Genomic DNA, 25,915 nt, shown 5'->3' on the forward strand with positions numbered 1-25,915 from the left:
TCCTCTGGGACAGACTAGATCAGGGAGAGGAGAAGACAGTCGGATGGTCCAGACTTGGAGGCGGGGGCACCTTCTCACAGGGGCACCTTGGAGAAGGCAGGCAACAGGGTGGGCGGGAGACCCAGTCAAACCTGCCCGCGTTCTCTTCCTGCAGCAGCAAGTGAGAGAGGAAGGGACAGAGGTAGCCCTGGGCTGGCAGCTGCCTGGGCCTGGGCTCTGCCCCAGGAGGAGCGGGGGAGAGCACTCAAGATGCAGGAGGCCTGGGAATCAAATAAGAGAGGGGCCCTTGGCCTGAGTGTGGGGCTGGAATCCATTTTTCCTTGTGTCCACGGTTTGGTTGGTCTCTTCTCTGTAGATGTCCTCAGGTCCCCTGGTCCTGGCATGCAGGCACCCAGGTGTGTGTGTGTGTGTGTGTGTGTGTGTGTGTGTGCGCGCGCACGCACGCATACGGCTCTGCTGCTCTCCGTGTTGTGTGCCTCTGTGCACATCTGAACAAGTAGGCTGTTTACATGCACCTGACTGTGTGTGAAGGTGTGTGCGCCTCCGTCGCCATGCCCTCTGTGCGTGGCCCACATCGCTGTGCCCCCGTAGGAGTGTCTGCATCTGTGTCTGCATCTCCGTGTGTCAGTGTTTACCTCTGTGCATGTGAGAGAAAGAGTCTGCATGTCTGGGTGGACGCAGCCTGCTGACGGCTGGAGATAAGATTTAGTGCTGATGTGACTTTTACTTGCTCTTGATGTCATGTCTCCTCCGGAACAAAGGGAGAGATGAAGGGAGGAAGAGAGGGGAAAAAGTGTGGAGGAGAGAGGCTTGGGGGGAGGGAGAAGGGGACAGATAGACTGGAGGAAGGAGAGGGATAAGTAGAGGTGGGGAGAAGAAGGACACGTGTGCAGGGAGAGGAGGGAGGAGAGAGATGGGGAGGGAAACAGCCAGGCCAAGAGAGCAGGAGGGCTGCTGGCGGGAGAAGGGGGCGGGTAGAAAAGGGAACAGTTCTTTTCCAAGCAAGTAGGCTAGGCAGGGACATGAAGGGAAGCTGGGCTTGGGGGACAAGTGAGGAATGAGACCCCTGACGCCGCCACCTAGCCATTTCTTGTGGGTGGTGTGTCTGGAGGTGGGCCTGTGTGCGCCCACATGTCAGTGGCTGTGTAGGGGTGTGTGTCTAAGGCTGAGTGTGAGTGTGTGTGCACACCTAGGGAAGTGATGCCTCTGTGTGTCTCTGTGACGTGTGTGCTGTGTGTCTCTCCATCTTGTCCCCTATCACCGGCTTCCTTCTTTTGATGCTGGTCGTCTTGGGATTTGGGCAGGAGCTGAAGGGAGTGAGATTGAGAGTGGGGGGTGGGTTTGGCACATGGTAGTTTCAGGGGGGTGGGCTGGGCCCTCCTTGGTGGTACTATGCTCTGGACTCCGCAGTTTCCCCTTCGGACCTGAGACCCCTGTGCCTGCAGCCTCTGTTCTCGTCCCTCCATGTTGTGTCTCAGGCTTAGCTGTCTCCCAGGAGCCCAGCCGCCTGCTGAGCATCTCCTTTTGGGGATCCCAGCTGCCCTGCCTCCATCCCCCCCCCAGCCTCTTGTATCAGGGAGAGAAGACCCAGAAGCAGCCCCATAAAGAGCCCTCGGAAAGGACCCTGGGTAATGCCATCCATCACTGCCAGCCTCCTCTCTAGTGGTAGTGGGGGGGCTGGTGCCACAGGTGGACGTGGGGAAGGGCACACATACCGAGGGGGAGCTGGGCATGAGGAGGGAGCAGAGATTTCAGGGCCAGGTGGAGAGGCAGGCGTTAGGGAGAGAACCCTCAGGCCAGGCTGGGCTGAGCCGCAGGAGACAGGGCAGGGAACTGGCCTCCCCTTCACCAAGATGGCTGGTGCTGTCACGCCTGAGGGAGCTGAGCAGCTGGTTGCCGTGGTGACAGAGGGAGAGTGCCGCATGCTAATGAGGCTGGCTGGGAGCTGGGCAGTGGAAGGGTCTGTGAGGGGAGTGGTGCCACTCCCCCCAGTAGTACCGGCCTGAGGAGGACAGAGGGCGGGTCCACGGGGCACTGGCTCCCAGGCCTGGACTTCTAAGGGTGGGAGCCTGCGGGCAAGGCTATTTTTTGCCAAGAAGACATGGATGAGGGGTCAGGGTCTGCATGTGGGTCCTGGATTTAGGGGGTTTGCAAGAAGATGCTGGGAGTTCTTGGGGGAAGAGTTGGTGGGAGGCGTTCAGAGCAAGGAATAAGACAGTCCAAGTGTTTGGGTCCTCCCTGTTTGGTGGCTAAAACCTGTGTCTTCCCAAGAGCTGTCTGTTCTGAGGAAGCCCTTGGCAGCTGTGGCCCCTCCCGCAATGGCCTCAGACCCAGCAGTGGGCAGAGACCAATGTCTCTGAGAGAGGAGAAGGGGGCCACGCGAACCATCTGTCCACATCTCCCACGGGATGCAGGCCGTGGCCCCTGGCCATGCCTCCCTGGCCCCCTCGCTGCCTCCCTCCTGAACCCAGGCATCTCGGTCCTCAGCTTCGTCCCAGGGATACCTGGAGCTCTTTCCCTCAGATTTCCGTCCCGGTCCGTTTCTACCCCCAGGACCCACCTCTCATTGCCACAGCAGCTGGGATGGTTTCCAAAGGCGAGGAGGGATCCTCTTGGCCAGATTCCACTGGTGCAGGGTTGGAGGAAGCGGGAGGGCTGACTGCAGTGTGCTCACCGGTCATCTCGGGCCCTGGGGCCGCAGCCCAGCGGTGGGCTGGTGCTGCCAGCTTCTCTGGAGAGAGGTTTCCTTGGCTGGTGCCCTCTGGGGAGTGGGCTCCTGATCCAGTGGGTCAGAGTCTCTCCCCCTGAGGCTGAGGGGTACCCTGGGTCAGGGCTGACCATACCGTCTTAAGGGGCCGAGGGAACGCTGGGAAAATCCCAGCTGCTCCTGCTCTCAGTCTTGGATATGGGGCTTCTGTGGTCCATTTTCAAAGTTCAGCGTTTGGGTCATCTCAGAGAGCCTGGCCAGAGAAAGGGGGTCCGCAGGACAGTTTGTGAACAAGGTATTTGACCTCTCAGAGATCAGGCCTTCTGCCCAGGGGTCCTGGTTGTCCTCTTTGCTCCTTGCTGTCTGAGCCTGCTGGCCCTCCTCCCTCCATCCTCCCTGTGGAGAAATCCAAGCCCCCCCATCCTTGCTCCGGTGTCCCCCTAGAGTCTGCCTTCTCCTGTCTGCTTTCCTACTCACCTTGTCCTCTTGAACCCCAGTTTCCTTGTAGGACCCAGGTGTGCAGGGCGCCTGCTCTCCATACAGAGGCTGTGTGAGGGGCAGCTGGGAGGATTGGAACTGGACAGACACCTTCCCAAATCTCGCTTTGGTGGGGGATTCCTGCTAGGCCCAGGCTCCTCCTACTCCCTTCTTCTCTGCCAGGGTCGTAGGGTAACAGGGATGGGGCGTGGGGGGTTGGAGGGCCCCCTTACCCCCTCAATCCCACGCTAACAGGACACTCTCTCTCTCTCCAGGTGGCTTTGATTTTTGTGTCGTGTTTTATTTTCTCCTCCATCCGAATCGTTTTTCTCGTTGACCGTTTTTTTTTTCTCTCCGTCTCCCGGAAGAAAAAAAAAAAGAAAAAAAGAAAAAGGAAAAAGCAGCCCTCCCAGCCTCATGCTTCTCCTCCTTTTCCTTTTTTTTTTCCGGCAAGAAAAAAAAAAGAAACCAAAATCTCCTCTCCCCCTGCAGAGACTCCCTGCCCCCTCCTTCCTCTGGTTCTGCCTGTACCCCTCACCCTCTCTTGTGCCCCTCTTCTCTCTCTCTCTCTCTCTCTCTCTCTTCCCTTCTCCTGCCCTCCACCCTCTGTTTCGGCATCGGGCCCCTTTCCTCAGCTTCTGGGCTGGGGGCCTTCCGATGTCTGTCACAAGTTAAAAAGGGTTTTTAAATTGTGGCAGCAAAAACTTTTTTCTCCCCTCTCTCCGGCTGATTTTGATGACTCGTGTTTTCTTTGTTTCTTTCCCCTTTTCTTTCTTTTTCTTCTTTTTTCCCCTTTCTTTCTTTCTCTCCTTCCCCTTTCCAAGGTCCGGCTCACCTGACGTTAAACAGCGAAGGTATGGTTTGAAGTTCTGCTTTGCTTTGGATTGGACTGGATTGCCCCCACCCCGCGCCTGGATTTTCTGTTCCTCTCCTGGTTCCCCTTCCCCTCCCCCACCTGTCCCCGCCTTCCTTCCCTTCCTATCCCTTCCTCTGCCATGTTCTTGTTGGGGGTGCTGGGGTGGGAGTGGCGGGTTGGTCCCTGTCTGTGCTCTCCCCTCTCCCCATCTCCCCAACACGCTCCATCCACCCTCATCTCACCTTGGTTTCTGACATCAAGAGATGTTTGAACTCCTGCCGTTGTCCCCAGTCACCTTTTTGCGTTTTCCTGGTAGTGTATCTTGCTTTGTTTCTTTCTCATGGTGGTGTTTTATTTCCTTCCACTCATTCTGATCATTCTTTCTTCTCTATGAACCCAAATAAAAAGAGAAAAGCAAGGGCTGGAGAAAGAATTGCAGGCAGCCCCATTCCCCCACCCTGCCGCTATGGGATGCCCCCTATATCTACATGGGAGTAAGTGGGGGAAAATGGGGGAGACCCCCTTGCCACAGCGGTCCCACTGCACACCCTCACCCTTGATCTTCTGAACGTCTCTTGACTGTTTAACAGATGAGGACATTTAGGCCCCGAGAGATGAGGTGACTTGCTAGTGATTACGCAGCCTTTAATTAGTGGGACTCTTGGGACTGCTCATCTGTTCTAAGCTTCCCTTCCACCAAATCCCGACCATCTTTAAAAGCCCTGGTGTTAAGCAGCTCGAGACAGAGCCCCGGAGTCCTGCCTGTGATTCCCCCCAGGCTGCCTGTCGCTGAGTCTCTTGAGCTCAGGTATTTGGCCTTCTAGACCCGTGGGCACTGCTCCCCTGCCCAGGGCCGGCCCCAGGGGCTCCTCTTCCTTTGGGATGGGGTCGTGTCCTTAGCCTGTAGGCAGGAGAGGCCCACGGGATGAAGACTGGGCTGTGGGCGAGGCTCCGATCTGGAATTTGGGATGGATTTCGGTCTGGAGAGATAAGGGCGTGTGATTCTTGTCGGGATGTCCAATTATGGCAAGATGTGTGGGGAAAGACGAAGTCCCAAGTGGAGAGTCAGGACCTGGTTGGTTCACTCACATTCTTCTTGCCTATCAGCGCTTGGTTCTGGGGTGCTGGCTGTGGTTCCCCTTTGTCATAGATGAAAGCCCAAAGGATCCCCCCCCTTTCCTCCCTGGAAAGGTCCATAGCTCAGGTGTTATTCCAACTTCAGTTCTGGGGATTTGGGATTGGGGTGGGAGTAAGGGCCCGCATAGGAACTTTTGAAATCCATTCTTCAATTTCCCTCGTCCTGAAGCCATCCCATCGGGTCTGGCAAAAGGTGTGGGTGCCTGGGAGCCAGGCGCTGAGCGCACAGGTCACTGGCAGGGCAGATGGAGAGCTTGAGCTGAGCTGGGACCCAGATGTGGTCCCAGGTGCCTGCGGGGGCCTTTGGATTGGAGGCCTGGGGGTGGTGTGGAGTGGGCAGTCATCCCTGAGAAAGGGCTTCCCCATGAATACAAGGAGCTCCAGCCAGGCAGGCCCTCCCTTGCTGTGCACAGCCCTCTGAAGGCACAGTGGAGGGCCAGAGAACAAACAGAAACCAGCTGACAAAGACGAGGACAGAGGTGACATTAAGAGCACTCATTGTGGTAAATGAGCCAGGCGGAGACGGAGAACCAGGTTTGCCCCGAGGATAGGCAAAGATCCGAGGAGGGGTGTGGTGTGTGACTCCTGGCGTTTTGGAGGAAGTGTGCCTGTGTCAGCCTTTTGAAGAGCAGGAGCTCTGACCCAGCAGAGGGGCTGTGAGCAAAGATACAGAGTGGGGAGGAGAGCCAGCCAGGAAGTGGCAGTGGGGGCTCGGGGCCTCCTGAGGGCTGGCCTGTGCGCGTGCTCTTGGGCCTCAGGGGCTCCTGAACCGGCAGAGGCGCCTGCTGCTCTGGCCCAGTCTCCCCATCCTTGGGCGAAGGTCAGAAGTTGGCGGCCATGAGTCTGATGGGGTCTCGGGCCAGTGGTCCTTGGTTTGTCAACTGGCTCTTTCCTTAGAGGCCCCGAAGCAAGCGAGTCCCCAGAACAGCTCCCCTCTGCCCCAAGCCTGCACCCCCAAGTAAGAGGACCTCTGCTTTGGAGAGGGCCCTCCATCACCTCAAGGCTGGGGTGGGACTGGCTGGGTAGCCCCCCGCCCCCACCCCCTGCCTGACTCCCCAATTCTGCTTCTCCAGTAGGGTCCTTACTGTTCTCCGAGGGGGGGGCCGGGAGAGGAGGAGCCAGCGATGTGCACCAGCCAACAAAAGGTCAGTGACCCCACGGTCCCCAGAGAGCCCAGCCCCACCCCCAGGGGAAGCTGAGTCAATAAAGGTGTACCCTCTCTGAACCCCCGGGGACTGGTGGGCCTGCACGCCCAGGATCTGCCCTGGTCTGAAGTGCCACAAGCCTCCATGTGTTTCCCAAAGTTCAGTTGTCCTGGTGACCTCTGTCTAGAACACTGATGTCTTTTGGTGGCAGTTCAGACCCATCCCTAGAAAGTATGTTTCTCTGGTAGAGCGGCCAGGCAGCAGGGTAACTTCCCTGCACCCCCCTCCCCCCAGTCTAACCATCAAATGCTAGTTGGCAGATGTGGCATTTATAATACGCATGTATTAGACGCATCACCTAAATGAGCCTCGGGGACCCTTTGTGGAAGGGCTCATTGCCCTGGGTTTACAGATGAGGAAACTGATACTTGCCAAAGCCCCCTGAGGCCAGCATGGAGCCTTTGAGTCTGTCTCAGGGCTGTAGGTTTTAAGCACTGAGGCTGCCTCTCTTAAAAGCTTCTTTCCTAAGAAGTTTACAGGGCACTTTTGTAACCCCTCAAGGAACACCAGTGGGTGCCAAGCACCGGGGCTCGAGTCCTGTCTGCATTCTTCTAGTACGTGCTGTTCTGTCGCCTGGATTGCCGCCACCCTGTTCTCCTCCCCAGCTATTTGGTGTCTATTTCAGCTGACTCTTGAAAAAGCAGCCAGGCCATCCACACTGGAAGTCGCCCCTACTCCCCAGACAAATCCAGACACTCGGTGTTCCCCTTGTCTACACATCCATTACACGGCTTGTCACATGGCATCAGAACTGTCACTTTACCTGTTTGCCTCCCTCACTAGACTGAGCTCCCTGAGGACAGCGCTTGGGTGTTTTCATTTGTGCTTTGCCCATAAGTAGGCGTGTGCTCAGCAAGTTTATTTTAAATGGGTGACTGGTCTTTGTTTTCAAGGGGCTCATTGACATTCTAACAAATAAGTACAATAAAGCGTGGTACATTCAAAGTATATGAAAAGTGCAGACTTTGTCCAGAGGAGTTCATTTAGATCTAGAGAGAGGGCAGCACACACACACAAACTGACAGAGCAGTACGGGAGGCATTTATTTGTGGAATGGTTCACAGTGTAGGAAGTTGCACCTGTCTAGCTCTTTCTAGATGCCTGCAGCAAACTGTGAGGTAGAAAGCTGGGGCTTAGAGATGTTGCCGCATGGCCAAGGTCACAAAGCTGGTGGAAGAGCCAGCATGAGTGCCCAGGTCTTTCTCACCTCACACTTCCTCTCCAGGGAGCAGTACAAGATGTTACTGGGTGGTAAGTGCCAAATGAGCAGAACAGACAGCTGTCGTGCTTGAGAATAGGGAGGGGCGGAGGGGGACTGGAGACCTTCCCAGAGGAGGGCTCTGAGCTGGGCCTGGAAAGGAGGCAGCTGCTCTGTCCCTCCCCGGGGCTCAGAAATCCAGGACCACAGCAACCAGTCGCTAGCCACATTCAGCTTGACTGGGGAGACTTGTGGGGCTCCGCCCTCCCGACCTGGGAGATAAAGTGTCAGCGACTACCCACCTTCCTGTGGCAGGGGCTATTAGGAGCTCTGATCGTTGTTCAAGGGCGGCTGGGAGTTGTAGTTCCCTGATCGTCTGGGCTGCGAGACGGGGAGAGCGCCCCCTGGTGCTTCAGGTCTTCTCCCAGAAGCGGTTTGCGCTCTGGCAGCCCTCCACAGCTTTACCTGGAAAGAGCCCCCCCAAATCCCTTGAGATCCTGCTGCCCTCCTCCCCACTCAGGGTCTGTCTCTGTCCTTCTCACCATCCTCGGGTTTCTTTTCCACATTTACTCATCTTTTTTGTCCTTCTCCTCAAATTCTTTCAGGCTCCCTCTGGCTGCTCCAAGCCTCTTTCCATCTCTGGGCCTTCTGGGGCTCTGGCTGGGAATTGGAGAACATGGAGACCCAGGCTCGGAGTGGCTGGCTTTGCCTCCTCTCCTAGGAGACCTGAGGCAGAGCCCAGAGGAATGGAGGAATATCTCCTTTCTCCATCTTGCCTTGGTAGCTGTGGTCCAGTCCCAGGCCTGCCTCTCTCCTTTTTACTGGCCTCTTTTGTTCTGTCCCAATCACTTTTTCACGTGGTTGCCTTATTCTTTTCTTTCTTTCTGTTCGACTCTCCCTTTAATGGTATTTTCTTTGACTGCAGTGAAGGTGAGGGAGTGGGAGGGAAGGCCTGGCTTCTGGGAGGGACTAGTACGTGTGGCAAGCCCAAGGTCAAACACGTTCCTTTTCTGGTCCTTGAGCCCTCAGCTTCGCCACTGCCTGGGCAGCAGGCCTGGTTGCTATGGAAACAGTAAGATACTGAGAAAGCGTTGGCTTCCATTCCCTAGAGGTCGCTGTCCCCCTTTCCTGCTGGCCCCCTTCCCATCACCCTTACCTGCCCCCCTGCACCCCCCCACCCCCCCCCCAGCTTGCCCCTTGTCTTTATGTAGACTGCTTCACTCCATCACCTCTTGCTCCTTCACTGCTCTGACCCATCATCATTTCCTTTTTGTCCCTGATAGTCCATCGTTCCCCCTCCCACCGTGGCCTCCCTCCGCACCTTCTCCTTTTTGACTCCTCCCTTTTATTCCCTGGCACTCCCCACTGGAGCCCTGAGGTAGGTAGAGCAGGGCTTCAGACTGTCCCCACGTTGCCTGTGTCCCCATCAGCCTTGCTGCCCTGTGGCCTCAGGAAACTGGGTCTTGCCAGCTGCAGCAAGTGTGGTGCCAGGCTCTGGGGCAGCAGCTGGTGCCTTGGCATCCGGAGGCAGTGAGGACAGAGTCTCTGGGCAGCCTGCCCGGATGGAGAGAAGAAGCGGGGCTGTTGTGTGCAGGGGAGGGGCATCTGCAGAAAATGTACCCAGAGAGCCCCTGCTTCCACACGCCCGCCGCTGTGGCCGGGCCCACAGGAGGGCAGGTGCCTTCTGAGGGCTGTGCATGCGCGTGGCACTGTGCCTTGCTCCTTCCTGGACCTGAGGCCTCTGCTAAGAGCCCCCCTGCCCCCCACCCCATAAAGGCCTTGCCCCTGCTGTCTCGTTCTATGAGGTGGGCTGGACAAGCCATGTGCTGGGGAGGAGAAGCGAGTCACTGTCAGAGGCCAGGTTCTCTGCTCTCCCTTGCCTCCATGTCCTGTTTTCCTCTGCGTGGGCTCTGGCTTGTGAAGCTGGGGGGCTGGCACCCCAACTTCCCTCCATCGAGCCGTTGGCCTCTCACTTGTCACCGACTTACAGAACATTAAATGGCCCTAAGGCTCTCCCAGTTATTTTTGCTTCTGCTTAAAAACTGCCGGTGGGTGCTTACACACACGTGCGCGTGTGCACACACACGCACACGTGCATGCAGGAGAGCCAGGCCTGCCCTTACAGTCTCACCCCTAGCCACCTGCCTGGCACGCGGGGTCTCACACCCACCCTCTGGGGCCCCTCAGAGGCTCTGCATCTAAGGCCCACCTGTGCTGGCCTCAGCTTGGAGCTGGGGGTGGGGTGGTAGGGTGCCTGACGGGCACCTGTGTAAGCCCTGCTGAGTGGCCCGCTGCTACCTGTACACATCCATCCCTGTCACCTGCATTGCCTTCCCATGTGTCTTACCCCGGCCTCCCCCACCCCTCCACTTCCCCATTCTTCTCATCTGCTCTCTGCTACACAGCAGGCCGAAAAGTGCCATCCCCAATGGTGAGGCCTGAAACTGTCCCTGGGCTGAGACTGGTTGTCACCGAGAGGAGGCGGGAGTGGGAGGTGGGCTGCACTCAGGAGAGCTTGGTGCCCCAGCCATAGGGGAGGCTCTCCCAGGGGTGAGTCAGGTGGAGCCTCTTGTGTCTCTTCCACATCCCTTTGTTAAGGGGCGTGGCTGAGGGGGGCTGGTGGGGGAGGAGGCAGTGAGAACGTCTGCTTTGCCTGGCCCTGTGGCAGCTTAATTGTCAGCTGTCAGTGTGAGAACCACTTAGCAGCCTCCTGCTTTGGAAATGGACACAGGGAAGTTGACTTCTGACAGCAGAGATGGCAGGGTCCAGAGAGGAGGGTGGACAGGCGGGGGGACGGGAGAGGGCCTGAAGCTTGCAGTGGGGGCCGCGAGGCTCCTGCCCAGACTGCGCCTGGGCTGCTGCAGGGGCAGAGGGAGGTCTGACGTACCGTGTCCCACTCAGCCGTCTCCCCTCTCCCTACACCACGGCGTCCAGGCAAGGAGGAGTTCGTGGCGACCTTCAAAGGCAACGAGTTCTTCTGCTATGACCTGTCACACAACCCCATCCAGAGCAGCACGGACGAGATCACGCTGGCGTTCCGCACGCTGCAGCGCAACGGGCTCATGCTGCACACGGGCAAGTCCGCCGACTACGTCAACCTGTCCCTCAAGTCCGGGGCCGTCTGGCTGGTCATCAACCTGGGCTCGGGAGCCTTCGAGGCCCTCGTGGAACCCGTCAACGGCAAGTTCAACGACAATGCCTGGCACGACGTCCGGGTCACCAGAAACCTGCGCCAGGTAGGGGGAGCAAGAAGAAGGCCAGGGGCCAGCTGCGTCGGGGGCAGAATGGGGGTGTGGGTGCAAGGCGTCAGGGCTGGGCGTGGAGGCATGATTCTGGAGAAGATCGAGGGGGGCTGTGGGGTCCAGGGGTGCAGCAGTAGCTGGCAGGTTTCAAGGACCAGGGAGCCGAGCTAGGGAGGAGGCTGAAGAGCTGCCCAGGGCTAGAGCCTGAGGGACGGGGAAGGGCAGGCTCAGATGGTGGCAGTCACTGGGGTTTCAAGGGCTGGGTCTAAGAAATCAGGTGATCTGGCAGAAAGGCGGCTCGGGAGATGCGATGAGTGAGCTAGAGCCTGGACGGGATGGGTGGGCCCTGGCGTGCTGCCGGGTGGGGAGACTGGCCTGGAGGAGCAGCTATGTGTGTCCGGACTCCAGGACAGAAAAGCACAAACGAGAGCCTGAGGTCTATGTGGGGCCAGCATGTGGCCTGCCCCCAGGCGGTGCCATCTGAGGACCGAGGCAGAGATGGGGTCAGAGCAAGGTGGAGGGGCAGCAGGTGCCTGAGGGAGAGCAGGACCGGAGAGGGGCTTGGTCCCGTCTCTCCTCTGGGCAGCACCCCCAAAGGAGCCCAGGCTCTCGCAGCAGTCCGTGGCTGCCTTTCCACGGCTCCCAGGCCAGCCCATGCAGGAGCTCAGAGGAGACTCTTGGATTGGCCCCTGCAGGCAGGACAGGGCTCTTCTCTGCAGTGTCCCCTCAGCTCCTGCTCCCAGATTCCTGGGCATCAGCTCTGTCCTCTTAGTAGTGGCCTTTTTGCCTCTCACAAGGCCCAGGGTGGCTACGGCAGGTGAGGCCATCTCTCTGGCCAGGCTTCTGCTTGACAGCAGCCCCCACAGCTTGTTTCCAGCCTTGAGATATTCCCGCCTCTAGCAGGGTCCCAGCCGGACCCTTCTTCCAAAGCAAGAGAGGCCACTGCCTCCATGGTGGCTCCTGTCCCCCTCTCCCCAACTCCTTGCCCTGTTCACTCAGAGCCCGCACCCAGGTGCGCAGGCCTTTGCTGGTCCTTCCCTCGCGGGTCCACCGCTTTCTCTGATGGCAGGGAAGCTCTTCCGGCTCTGTTTCCAGCAATCTAAGTGCCACCAGGAGCACAGAGCACCCCTACCCTGGGAGGCGCTGTCTGCTGCTGTGCAGCCCCTCCTGCTGGTGATCGTCTTAGTACTTCCTGGTTCTGGCTGTGTGGTGGCTAACCTTCCCTTGTCACCTCTTTATCACCGTCCTCCTCCCCATTTTCTCCCACTGAAAGGCTCTTCCTCGGGGGTCGGGATTCTGGCTGACCTCGCACTCTTCTTACCTGTTCCTCTTCAACACCACTGAGCTATGATCTGATCAGGAGCCCCCTCCTGTCGTGCCCCCCTCCCTCCCTGTCGCTGTGGGGTCCCTGTGAGGAATCCTGCTGTTTCTTCCGCGCCTGCTGTTACCTCCTGTAGTTGCGCCCTTACCCGGGTGCCTATTCTTAGTGCCCCTCATGCTCTGAAGAGTGGCGTTGTTGGTGGGGGCACTCCTCCTCGGGGCAGTGCCCCTCTTCGTGTCACATCATTGCCTGACTGGGCTGGAGGGCTGTCCTGTGTTGTCACTTCTGTCTGAGGCAACCTGAGTGCGTCAGGTGCATTGCTCATAGCTTGGTGTGCCACACACATTTTACTGTGGGGGGCTGTGTGGGAGGACTTGCCTTTGGGGCTTCTTGCTTGCTTTCCCTCCCCAGGACCAGTGCTGTCAGCCGGTACTGCCTTTGGCAAGATGCTGCAAACCCTGCCTGTGCGTCATTTGGCCAACACATGTATCGTGCGTCCCTGTTGGGCACGGAGGGGTTAAAGGCCTGGTTCCTGCCCTCCCAACCCTTCAGCTTTTAAGGAGACAGGATAAGTCTGTTAAAAGTGAGCAGAGCAAAGCCATGCAAGTACCACCTGAGTGGCAGACACTTTAAATGTTCTAGGAGCTCGAGAGACACCGAGAGGAAGGGGCGGTCTGTTGGCTAAGGGAGTTGGAAAGCCACAGAGGGGATGCGGCCTGGCCTTAGCGGCACCGAGTGTAGACAGTGGCCCGTGGTAGTCTCTTCTCAGGCCTCCCAGAGTCATGGGCCCACGCTGGAAACTGATGGAAACCACTTCCTGTTCCCGGCCTGTTGTACCCAGTGGGGCAACGCAGAGTCAGGTCAGGTTGGCCTGAACACAGCTTTCAGGGCCAGAGGCGGTGTCTGCTTACAGACTTTGATCGAGAGCCCTTTTGAAAAATGGTTTTTGGGGAGATTTTTGGACTCACCACAAAGTGAGGTACAGCCCTTTTTTGGGTCACTGCGGCCATTGGGGAAAGGTTAGCCTCTGGGCTGTGCTCTGGACTCACTGCTGTCACCCAAGGCCTAGCCTGTGGCGAGTCCATCCTCACCAGGCCCTTTGAATGCCTATCTTTCAGGGCTTCCACGAATAAGTCATTGGGTCCTGTTGTCCCTGAGTAGTGGTTCTCGCTCAACCAAGAGTGGTGTGCCCCTCTTCCCTACCCAGGAGACGTTTGACAATGTCTAGAGACATTTTGGGTTGTCACAGGTCGGGGGAGGCTGCCACTGGCATCTAGTGGGTAGAGGCCAGGAAGCTGCTAAACATCCCATAGCAAAAGTGATCTGGCCCCAAAGGACGGTAGAGCCGAGGTGCAGAAATGCTGTTCAGACAAGTTTACAGTGTCCAGACGACGTCCTCAGATCGGAAAGATCCTTTTGTGATCTGAGGGGTGATGTTGGGGTGGGGCGGGTGTTTCGAACCAGTGTCCTGTTTCCCCAGGAGCAAGAAGCAGAGCTAATATAAGAAACGCCTTCTGCCTCCCTTACAGGGTAGATGGCAGGGTCTGAGAACACACCGGGCTCCACGTTGTTTTCCCCAAGTGATTAGAACGGCTGGCGTCCGGAGGACCTGCTCTAGAACGAGCACAGAGGGGTTCTCCCTTCCCCTTGGTTCTGCAGCTGCGGGCATGGGTCAAGAGGCCAGCGCCAAAGACTGGAAGGAGGCAGAATTCCGCCCCCGTCCCCCTTCCCTGGAACTAGATAATTATCCCAGAAATCATCCGGAGGCTCAGAACACAACAATTCGGGCTGGAGGAGGCCTGACTGAAATGGCACCTTGCTGTCACCTTCCTTTCCCTTCGAATTCAGCCTGAGGCCACTGTGACTGGAGGTGTCTCTTGGGGAATCTTTGCAGGAATGATTACCTTTGCGGATTCCCTGAGGCGTATTTTAATCCTCGGCCCACTCTTCTCCCAGACGCAGTATGCTTCCCACCACCATGCAAGCCAAGTGCAAACCCATTTCATCGTTAGCCAGAACCAAATTTGGAAGATGAGCTGGCGACCAAAGTATCACGGGGTGCTCCCTCCTGCCCAGCTCCCATGACACTGCTTCTCAGTATGGAAATTTTCAGGAGCGCCCCTGGGCCCCAAGGAGGGAGTCCCCCCGAAATGGGGTCCACCAGGCATGTGGGAATCCCTCCCCCACCCTCTGGACCAGGCCACTCTTCCTCCCTGGCAGCTCATGTGTCCTGCCCTAGGGCCTAACTGTGTTCCTCTGCATACTAGGCCTGTGCCAGCTTCCCGGGCTCCCGCCTTATTCCCACAGTTCTCCCACCGACACCTTTCTGCCCGTGGACATCCTAGAGCTGGGGTTTGAATCGGACAGACTGGGTTCAGATCCCAGCTCTGCCACTAGTTTGAGTGACTTGAGGCAACTTATGTAACCTCTCTGTGCTTAGCTCCTCACCCACAAAGCGAGAACGAGCCTTCGCTCACTGACTGAGCTGATCCCATAAAGCACGTGAGCGCTGAAGGGCTCACTGCCGGTATCGTCAGCGGTGCGTTGTTTTCAATCCATTATTAGCCAAATGCCACCTTCGTCATAAAGCCTTCTTTGGTGCTCACCCGTCAGTCTCCCTTCTTTCCTATGTTCTAGCTTTATCGTCGCATCCCGCCTCTGTGGTCAATATTTGTGTTCATTTCTTCTCTCTACTTCTAGGTGGTAAACTTGAGGGCTTAATACCAGCAACTAGTTGTTTTTCCAGTGGTTTTTTTCTGGTTCCTTTGGGCTCTGTCTTGAAGCGCATTGGTGAGTTTTGGACATGAGGACCCAGCAGATCTATTCCATACGAGCCTAGAACCATCTTTTGTCCTCAGGAAAAGACCCCTATTCGCTTTACAGGGGAAAGCCTCTCCCACCCCCTCCTCTGAATTTCCACAGGCCTGTTGTCCCTCTTTTACCGCATGTCTCAGATGGTACTGTCACATCTCTCCTCCACCAGCCCGAGCTCAAGGGTCTCATTTCTCTTTTGTATCTCACTCATTTTTATAGCCATCCTGTGAAGTGGGAGACAGTCCCCTTTCACCAACGAGGAAATGGAGACTCAGCAGGTTAAAGAACTTGCCCGAGGTTATCCGGTTAGGAAGTGGTAGAACTGGAGGTCTGTCCGACTTGGAAGCCACTCCATTTCTCTGCCTCCCAGGGAAGGCCGGTTGTTGTCGTCGGTGCAGCGTGCAAAGGCGGTATAGTTCGTCTTGTGGTTCTGCCATTCTTGGACCTTCCCTCCCAAATCCTGAAACTATCCAAATGTTCTGCTTGTCTTGGAAAACAGGCTCCTCTTACCTCTGAGTGGAGTGGCTGCCTCCATTTTTTTGTCTTGAGCTTCTCTTGCTTGAGCTCCACAGGGATGGCCTGCATTCGTTCTTTTTGTGTGTAACCCTCTCTTGGCTTTCTTGAGGGGCTGGAGCTACTCCCAGAGTTCGAGGTGGAAATGGGGTTGTTCACAGGCCAGGGGAAGTTACCACTTGCTATAATGACTGACTTCTCCCCTCTTTGACTCGATGCCGTCCTCCCGCATCAGGCATGTCATTCTGGTGCTCCCGGGCTGTTGCTGTGAGTGGGGAAAAGCCTTCACTGCTCATTCGTGAGTCTGAAGACTCGGCTCTCCAGATCCCGTCATTTGGGAAGGCACAGGCTGCCGTGTCACTGGCCACCAGGACTGGGTTCCAGTGGAAGCTCCACTCTAGTATTGGGCCACAGTTGCCCCCTTGGGCGCAATCCCCGTGGACTGGGTTCTGGATCCACACTCCCTCGGTCTGGAGGGGCCCTGTCTCACCCACTCCCACCTTGCTGATTTTCAGAGGAAGCCTGGACCTCTGGATGCCTTAGGGGAAGGCCCAGGCTTTAAATTCACATCTCTCTTCCCTCTCAATCTTGTTTCTGAGTTTGTTCTTCTGCTTGTTAAACAAGAAGTCATCCATGAAAACTAAAACTGGTTTTTTTCTTATTTTAGTCCCCACAACCAGTTCTAATTAAAAAAGAATAGTATCTGGATTTCCCTCCAAAGTCTTTTTGTTTTTTCTGCCTTGTTCGACTAGCGCCGTGACATCAGGCAGCTGTTACCTTTTTTATGTAGCTGCCTGGGAGCTAAGTGTTCCTCGTCCTGACCAGTTGGCCTCTTCATTTCGCGACAGACCTACTGTCCGGTAGTACTAGTCCTCAAATCACCCGTCATCCCCTTGCTCCAGCCATCGGTCCCGTAGTTAGACTCTCGTCCTCCTGCTATGCAAACTGCTTTTGCATCACTAATAATTAATATTGGTTATTCAGCACTTCTAGCTGCTAAATATTGGCTTCTGTTATTTTTAATTATACGAGGCCCTTATTAATTGTGTTACTGAATTAGCCCTGTGCCTACTGGTTATAATAACTGTCTAACTAATGGATCTGTCCTTAGAATACCTTTCCTTCTCACAATCACTCTCTCGGGTGTGCAGTTTAGTATTTAATGGGCCTCAAGCAATTGTGTCCGTCCATCTCTGATACTTTTAAGTGAAGCTGCCTCAGTCCCTTTGATATCTCCTCCCCAAACACCAGGGTAGTTTTGAAGGCGGTTGTTGCTGTGTCTTTGGCCATGAGAAGAGAAAATGAACAGAGCCATATGGGGCTGGGAATTCTAGAGACTGGGATAGAAGAAGCTGGCTTATAGCGTAGGGAGGAGTAAAAGAGTTTAGAGGTAGGTGAGCCTCTGTGTTCCTTTTTATGGTATGGTATGTTGGGGGGTGAATTTCTGGTGCTGGCTGTGGGGAGTGGAGGCTCAGGGGTCTATAGCTGTGCCTGGAAAGAGGCTGTGTGGCCGGGAAAGCCTTACCATTTCCAGAGACTGGCAGGGGTGGTGGTAGTGGGTACTTAATTCTTGGAGGGGTGGTTGCCCAGAGGAGCATAAGAGAATGGACGTGGGGTGATTGAAGAACCTGGGGAACTTTCTGGGAAATGTGGGCTCTGAAAAGTCAAGCTAGGCAGGAAGGAGGAGTCAGCTATGGATGGGAGAGAGGAAGGAGAGGGAGGAGGGCTTTGGGTGATTAGATATGATATGACAGTGAGCCCTCTGCCAGCCCATGCAGGGCAATGTTTCCTTTTCCTCGTTCTGGTGGCAACTCGCTCTTTCTGCCTTTCTCAAGGAAGAGAAACGGGGGGGGGGGGGGGAGAAAGAAAGAAAAAGAGGAGCTGCCCCTCCCCTCATGACTCCCTGGATCTTTTTGCCTATCCTCCATCCTCAGGAAAAGCAGACACCCATATATATCCCTTCCTACTCCTTGGGAACCCCCTCCCTTTACCTCCAAATGAAATTGCCTCTCATTCTAGCCACTCCTGTGATTCTCTAGGGGTGTTGGTGACTCTTCTCCCAGCCTGACGGCCAGCTGGCCCATCACCAACCAGTTAACCCATTAACTCAACATGGTCATTGGTCAACCAGTCGGCCAGCACCAACTTGCTCTTTAGCCAGTTCTCTGGAAAGCCATCTGATTGACCAGTTAGCCAACAAACCCACCTCCCCATTACCCGAGTCAATAGCCCATCCCTTTCTTACACCCCTTGCTCCCCTCCCTTCCTTCCCCTCAGCTCCCTAACATTTCAGCCAATAGGACTTACTAATACTGCATAATTGGGTCTGCTTCTTAACCCCCTACCTTCCCTCTCTCACCCTCTGTTGGAAAACCCCGTTGCCAACTCTGTTTGTGTTACTAACACGCTTATAACCCAGGGGACCAAACAACGGGCAGGGACAGGTGGGGCAAGGTATGAGTGAAAGACCGAACTAACCTTTCTGTCTCATCTGCGGAATGTCGGCCATCTTCCTAAGTCTTTGCTTTCTTGGTCCAGTTCTTTTGTTGTTTTCTTCTCTACTAACCAAGGTCTTTAACTGTTTCCCCTTCTCTGCAGCTGGCTCTTCCTCCGGGAGGGGATGGGGGAAGAGGAATCCAGTGGAGGGGTCGGGGAGGGATTGGGAGAAGAAGGGATTTAATTTTTGTGTGTGTGTCTTATTTCTCCCTCCCATCATAATTTAATTTTCTTTAAACAAAATACTTTAGTTGAACCTGAAGTGGGAGGGTCTGAACAGACAGACAAATACATATGGGTATATATTTTTCCTCCTTCCTTGAGTTTCACAGTTGGTCATTTTATTTTTCTTTTCTTTCGTTCTGTTCTTTTGTTGTCTTTGTTGTTGTTTTTTTTGACCCCTCCACCCCTCCCCCATATCTCCGGTGAAGCACGCAGGGATTGGACACGCTATGGTAAACAAACTGCATTATCTGGTAGATATCACTCTAATTGTCTTACCGTTTGGTTTGCCGTGGGTTTTTTTAACTGTTCGATTCTCCCTCTTTTGTTTCCTTTCCCTGTTTGGTTTTGGTTGTTTTGCTCTTCCAGTTGTTTTTTTGCGTCCTGGACAATCTTTAGATTTTGCTTCTCTCTCTTTTAGTTTTCCTCTTTTCCCTTTTCTTTCTTTTTTGGTCCAAACTCAAATCCAAACGACAAATGGAAATGGAGGAATTTGGCCTGTCCCTGCCCTAACCCCTGACTCCTGAATTCGGATTCCTGGCCAGAGGGACCTGGGGGCAGGGCCCATGTTCGTTGGCTCTGGTTAGACCAGCCCCGATGCCAGGCTGCTTATTTCTATTGCTTTATTTTATTCCTTTGCCCCCTTCTCCCTCGTTTTTTCTTTTTGATTTAGTTTCTTTCTTGGTCTCCTGAAAATCCATGGAAAACACCATCCCATGACATGCTACGCTCTGCTCACTGTCAGCTTCCGGACAGGCCCCTCGGGTTGGGGGAGGGGGCTGGGGTGAGACCTCCAGTGGCTGCCAGCTCAGGCATATTCCCCCAGAGGTGGTTGGAAATGGCCTTGGGGGATACACAGAGCCCCTTCAAATCACCAGTTCATGCCAGTTTTGGGGCTGTTTCATGCTGGCTGCCAGGGAGGAGGTGACATCCCCTCCCTCACTTCTCAACCTTGAGGGTTCCTGGTTCCGTCTCCCCCCACATTTTGCATGGCACGAATGGTCTTTCCCCACCAGGGACAGCGTCCAGTTCCCCCCCCAGCTCTGCTGCTCTGACTAACACTGTGTTTCACACTGTCTTCCTTCCCCTCCATTTCCCCTCCCCTCTCTGCCCCCTGCCTGTCCAGCATGGCCTCTGACCCGGGTTGGTTTCCTTCCCCACTGAGGGGGTGAGAGGAGGAGGCCCGGCAGGGACGAAGTTGAGGTAGTTGGGGCCAAGCTCCTCTGTTTGGGTTGGGCTCAGTCCCGTGAGTGTCGGTGTGGGAGTCTGTGTAAACGCAGCTGGTGTGTGTTGGTGTGTGGGTGCGACTGTGTGTAAATGTTGGTGTGACATTTAGGGGGTGTTAGTGGGAGACTGCACTGTGTTTGTGAGACTGCTGGTGAGTGTGCGTGTATAAACGCTAGTGTGAGCTAGGGGCTGTGCTGTGGAGTCTGGTGAGGGATCTGTGTGGAGGTGGTTGTCGGGGCAGGAGCAGGCAGGGGCTGAGGCTGGCCCTTTGCGCCCGCCTCGCCTCGCCTCGCCCGGGTGTGTGTGCCTGCAGGCCCTGCGTGCGCCATCCCCTGGGATTCCCTCATGCCTGCGCGGTCCTGGCTCTGCCGCAGCAGGCGGTTAGTCATCGCCTATTAATAATGCAGCGTGATTGAGCACCAGGCTGGGGACCCTGTCTGCTCCCATGAGGCCCGAGCTGCTTGGGGCAGCTGTCTGGCCTTCCCAGCCTCCCAGATCTGCGTGGCTGCCTGGCTGGTGATGAGGAGGGAAGCACGACAGCCAGGCTTCCAGTTGGAGTGGCTCCCCAACGCCCCAGGACGCGTTACCTCTGAGGCGCTGTGTGGCTTGTCCTGAAGCTTTTGCAGCTCTGTGTTCCTGCACCCACAGACCCACGCTACCCCTGCCCCCTGCCCCGAGCTAGTGCCCCTGGGCATCGCCATCCTAGCCCAGCCCCATGGTAGGCCTCACCTGCCACTCCCAGGTATCCCCTGGTTCAAATGGAGCCTTCGGTGGTCCCAGCACCAGCCTCCACAGACTCGCTTCTCCAGTTGTGGCTTCTAGGTGTCAGCTGCTGCCCGCGTCTCAGTCCAGGCCATTGAGTACCCGTGAGGAGCTGGGCACTGGGAATTCTTTCCAGAGCTTCACTCTGACTTTGGGGACAGAAGGGAACAAGCTAAGTCCATGTAGTACACCCCAAGCACTCAGCGAATACCGAGAATTAGGACCACACAGACCTTCCTTCCAGTCTCAATGTAGTTAAAAGTGGACCATGTTAACCTTGGGCGAAAACTCAGTTACCAAACAGGCTGATAATACACCTGCAATGCCTATTTCGTGGGGCCAGAGTGAAGGTCAAATGGGTAATGGAAGTGAAAGCATCTGTACTCTGTAAAGGGAATTATAATTTTATTAAGCTTTATAAAATGTTAACTGATTAGCTCAGTGTTTCCAGGGCAGGGATGTTTTGTAAAGATGCGATTCCCTTCCCAGAGCAAACCCTGGAGAATACAGCATCTCTGGCCCCACTAGAGACCCTATTACTGTCCCTTCTTAGGAATCAGTCCTAAAATAACTGCACGAAACCCCAGATTGCCTCAGGAATTGGGCCTGGGGAGGAGGAGGAGAGATGGAGTGACCTGGGGAAGCTAGTAAGAACAAACCAGCCCGTCTGATTTCAGCCCTGGCAATGAAAAGTGCTGTTAAATTCTGCATCTCGGAGGTCCGTGCTCTCTGGCGTGAGCTTCAGTGCTTATTGTCAGAGCTGGTTGCCTTGGGGTGGCCTGAGTGGCCTCAAAACCCTTAGGAACCTGTCCCAGGGGTCAGCGCTCTTAGGCCACGACTGGAGTCAAAGAACGGGGCACAGAAAGAGACGGAACTCAACCTGTTCTAATTCTGGGCATTCCTCAGCCGGGTTCCGGCTGGCTTTGTATTTATTTGTACTAACTCATTTATACGGACTCTTTTCTTGTTGTTGGAGCATTTCTCCTTGGGGGAGAGGGTGGATACAGACCACAAAGGCCAACCCGGTGGAGAGGTTCGAGTTCGGTGTAGTCAGGCTGGTGGAAGTTGCTTGTAAAAATAGTAATAGTTCTTTGTACATGCACTGAGGGCTTCGGTTCCCCTAAATAGCTCCCATCTTTTGGATATCATTTAAACTCTCATGCCTAGACTGCAAGCAACAGGCAGAAGTTATTCTCAGTTAACAGATGGGGAACCTGTTGTCCAGAGAAAGCTTGGGGTCACACAGCCACTCCTGTGGTTTCACTCCGTTTGTCTCGTTCGATCCTCATAGTAAGGCTGGGCGAAGTGAGAATGGTGCAAGTGGTTAAACGCCGATTGCAGGTGAGGGTCAGAGAGGTAAACTGCGATTGTTCTGGAAAATGGTAAAAGCTAAAAGTTAAGTTAATTAATTAACTAAGTAATTAATTCATTTTTTAAAAAGAAAATGGTAAAGGCTAAAGACCTTAGGATTTCTGACCTGAAGCTCCCATTCCCAAACTTGATCAAATCTAGATGTCAGGATGCCCGTGGGCTATATAATTGCTGCCTAGATCATCTTCCCGGTGTGTCTTTCCCACCAGTTTCTCTCTTTAGTTTCTCCCCCACCCCAAATAGATGGCGAAACGTAAACATGTAGCATGGTTGCCCGCTCCCTCAGCTGTCCTTCGCCCGTCTTCCTCCTCCACTCCCACCCCAGTCAGTCCTAAGGGGAGGCCTGGACCTTTTTCCTAACCAAGTTGTTTTTAACCACCTTTGGCTGGTGGATCCCTTTGAGAGTTTGATGACACAGCAGTGGCATCTCATCGGAAAGCAAAACACCCATGGCTGCAGTTTTGCATACAGTGTCAAGGGGCTTCAAAGCCCATCCAGCCCACCCGCAAGTTAAAAACACCTGCCTTCAATCTTATTCTGCCCCAAACAAGCCCCCCTCCCAAGGACGCTGGTGACTCTGTGATCATCGCAGGGAACCGGGAAAGGCTCTGGACGATGCCAGAGGGGCATCTCCTCTTCCTCAGCCTTTCTTCCTGGGGCATGGTGGGCAAGGAGTACCCCTGTGGGGATATTTGTGGCCAGGGCCTGGTCACACGTCCTACCTGCCTGTCTGAGGGGAGCCAAGCAGAGTGGGCCAGTGGGGAAGGTTGAGAGCCCTCGCAGGTGGCATGCTGCCCCTTGCAGCACCGCTGGCCACCCTCCCCGCTCCTGGGGAGTGGAGCCGAGGCTGGGTGCTAGGTGCTGGGCTTCTGCATCTTACGCACTCCCTGTCCTCCTCCCTGGCTGGGCCTGGCTCTTCCGGGGCAGAGCTGTGTCTCCTTCCTCCTGGCTACTGGGTCCCCACTCAGGCCCACCTGTCTGTGTGGAGTGGACTGGTGTGGGTTCCGTGCAGTCTCTGCAGTATCTTGGGGCCCTAGCCGTGGTCCTGAAGGTGAAAAGGATGCTGGTTGGAAATGAGCCTGTCAAGACTTCTCCCACTGCCTTCAATGGGATGTGGTGTGTGAGCACGTGTGGCTGGGGTCCGTGATCAGTGGCGAATGGGTGGTGGCGATGAGCGCCTGGGCCGCCCTCTGGGAGGAAAGTCTGAGTCTAACGTCCCCTCCTTTTCTTTCGCATCCCAGAGATGTCTCTGTCCTAGTGGGGGCTCCTCTCCCCTCCTCCACTGGAAGGAAGCTTCTCCTTCTTGCACCCGCACAGCTCTTTTGCCTCCATCTCTACTCTTCCCTATGCCCCCGGCCTGGTCCGCATGCCTTCTCACCTGTGGCTGCTTTCTCCTGCCTTTTCTGCTGGGCCCGGCCCCCCGCCCCCCGGCCCTCTAACCTGCTTGTGTCCTCGCTGCAGTGGCTGTTCTGTGTTGCATGGCACCCTACCCTCCTCTCCTGCCGGCCCTCCCCCTTCCAGAAGCTGCGCGGGGGGGCTGGGGGGCTGGGGCATCATGAATCCCCAGGGTGGAGGGGGACAGGGGAATTATTCTCCTGTTTCCTGCTTTTACTAACGAACCCGCCATTTTTGTGTCTGGACTTTGATTTGTCTGAGGGAACAGTCGGGTTTACTAATCTGTCATCTCCCTCCTTGCCTTCCCCAGAGACCTTCCTCCACTCCCCTGCCCCTGGCTTCCTTTCCACCCAGTGCCCATCCCCCCACTTTCTCTACTTCCTCCACCCCAGGCTGACCCCCCTTCCTCTGTGCACCTCCTGATGTTCCCTGCCTCCTGCTACCCTCTCCCCCACTCCCTGGGCTACGGCTGCTCTAAAAAAGAACTTGTGAATTTGGGGGACAGGTAGGGTAATTAAGGCAGCCCTTTTCTAGGGTGTTCCATGTGGCAGTGATTTGCATAAAGCCATGGGGGCAAGGTCATTTTTGTACCGAGTCTGGAGAGTAGTTGAGGAGGGCACCCTCCCCCTCCCCCAGGTCAGGTCCTTCTAACTCTGAGAGGGCAAAGGCAGGTGAGTTGGCTGAAAGGACTGGGTCGAAGAGAACCCATAGGTCAAGGAAGGTGCCAATAGCCGGTGCCCCGGCCTCTGGGGCCGGGAAGAGGGACAGCCGAATGGCTCCTGTGGGCTGGAAGGCCGATGTACTGATGGGGCCCGAAGAGCCTCTTCCTGGGGAGCTTTGGGGCTGCACAGAAGCAGGGGTACCTGGTTAGGGCAGTCTCAAAGGACCGAGGCGTAGGGTTTGTAGATGGGACACAGGCAGCGAGAGCCAAGTGTGGCCTTGAGCCTGGAGGTGACTTAATGCTCCCCTTTAATGACTATGCGTCCCTGGACCAGGCTGGCATTAGTGGGACACGTCAGGCCGGGTGCCTACCCTTCAAGGAGCTGACTGTATTTGGAGTGACCAGATGTAGGCTCAGGAACTAATTGGTGGCCCAATTCCTGATCTCAGTGTAGCATCAGGAGTGGAGGTGGGGGGGGATGGAGTGGAATTTGTCACAGGGAGACCCCCTTCTCCCCGCCACCCCTCCCTATCTTGTCCACACCCCTTCAGCCCAGCCCCCTTCTTCCCTTTCTCCAACCCCCTTCTGCCCGGTCTAATCTTGTCTGCATGTTTTTGTGACTAATACTTCGACCCTTCCCTTTTCCACCCAGATCCCCACTTCCCAGCCTCGGGTAGGGTGGAGGGAAGAAGAAATAAACAATCATGACCAGCCCTGCCCTCAGAACAAGACTCAGAAGCTTTCAAACTGCCCCTTCCCATGAAGACACCCCCTTCCCCATCTGTCCTTGACCCTAGTCGCCCCAGCACAAGGTTTGATGGTTCCCAGGAGGGGGCTCGTCTGCCCTGGCTTTGCTCAGTGCCCGCCCCCACATCCCTGGGAGGTGCCAGTGCCAGCCCAGCACAAGGGGGACTCAAGGTTCCTGTGGTGGAGGCTCCCCCGTTCCTGTTTTGCTCATGTCCCTTAGGAGTTCATAGCACCCACAGCTGCCCCGTGACCATGGAACCCTGGGGACCAGTTGCTGGGAGATGGCTGGTGGCAGATGCAAACGGGCTGGTGTGGGTAGGGGCATCACGGGCTGTGGCTGGAAGGCCCGTCTCCAGACTTTGCCTGAAAAGGGGGTGCTGAAGCACGTTAGGGGAGTGGGGAGTGGGAAGCACGGTGGTGGGTTCCCCGTGAGCCAGCTTCCTGGAGGCCCCTGCAGGAACCTGCCTGCTTTCCCAGATGATCGTCCTAAACGACAGCCTTCCCAGAGTGGGGGCTCATGGTCCCCTGGCCCGTGATTCTTCTCCCACAACCTTGCTGGGGGTCCCGATCCCTTGTGGGCTACAACGATGGACTTTTCAAGGGCCAGGTGGGCATTTGCCTGGGGAGGGGGTAGTCCGAGAGTTTCCTGCCCGTGTCACTTCCCACAAGGTGACTTCTGCCTTCCCCAGGCCGCTACTGAGCCCCTCTCACCTCCTTGGAACACTGGGGAGTCTCCCACCCTTACTCATCTTGCTTCCTTACCTGGCTTTTCAACCCCGAGTCAAGGTATCCTGAGGTTAGTCCTGTCCCCCTCTGTTCCCTAACCAGGCCCTGACTCCCTAGAGTATGATGGTGGCATCAGTAGGGAAGACAAAGAAAGAAAAACAGGCTGCTGAATAGGTGAAGTGCTGCCCTCTTGGGACACAGGAGAGCGACCTGAATAGAGGGACCTGGGAATAAAGAGACAGACTCAGGAAAGGGGCGTATGGTGGGGATCAGCCGTGAAGGGCCTCCCGCGTCCCCCAGGAAGTTGCAAGACTCCCCAGGAATATCTGAGTTCTTGTTGCTCACGCCCTGGCTCTCTGCCATCTCCCTAGTGGGCTAAGACTGAGAGGACTCAGCGCCCTGAGGGGAGAGCTACAGGTGAGTCGCAGCCACCACGGTCCGAGGAGAATTGGTGGTCTCTGCCTTGTTTATGAAAGATGCTCTGAAATCACATGAGGGTCCAGAGAGCACCTTCAAGAGGAGGGGAGCGGCGGTGCCATCGGCACCCTCCATTCTGGGGCCCGGAGCCACTTCCGGGAACTGGTTCTTGGTGAGCGCTTTTAAGTACCCTGCCTGCTGGGCTGGGGGCCGCGGGGCAGGCCTTAGCCTATCCTGAAACCATCAAATCTTGTGCTGCCTCCTTTGTCCCCTTCCCTTTCTGCCCCCACTGTTCCTCCTCCGAGACAAGCAGACATAAAAATGGGGGGCCCCCTCTCCCATTGCCCCCGGCCCCTCCCTTGCCCAGCCCGAGGCTCTTCCCAGGGAGTTGATGCCGGTTGTCTCCTTGTCTCCCCGCCAA

General features: G+C 55.9%; 1 protein-coding gene across 32 annotated transcripts in view; it reads left to right on the plus strand.

Annotated features, from left to right (window-relative positions):
* The window catches only part of NRXN2 (neurexin 2), a 104,962-nt gene that overhangs the window by 22,562 nt on the left and 56,485 nt on the right, over positions 1–25,915 (plus strand). For 9 of the 32 annotated variants that reach the window (XM_033119642.1, XM_033119629.1, XM_033119650.1 and 6 more), the window contains exons 3-6: positions 4,009–4,038; positions 6,251–6,322; positions 10,515–10,816; positions 18,398–18,442. In XM_033119642.1, the coding sequence (XP_032975533.1) occupies positions 4,009–4,038; positions 6,251–6,322; positions 10,515–10,816; positions 18,398–18,442 (449 nt within the window). The remainder of the gene's footprint in view (positions 1–4,008; positions 4,039–6,250; positions 6,323–10,514; positions 10,817–18,397; positions 18,443–25,915) is intronic. The other 23 variants (XM_033119643.1, XM_033119617.1, XM_033119616.1 and 20 more) reach the window with 12 other exon arrangements.

Source organism: Rhinolophus ferrumequinum, chromosome 11, assembly GCF_004115265.2.
Source record: "Rhinolophus ferrumequinum isolate MPI-CBG mRhiFer1 chromosome 11, mRhiFer1_v1.p, whole genome shotgun sequence".
In the NCBI taxonomy this organism is placed as follows: domain Eukaryota; kingdom Metazoa; phylum Chordata; class Mammalia; order Chiroptera; family Rhinolophidae; genus Rhinolophus; species Rhinolophus ferrumequinum.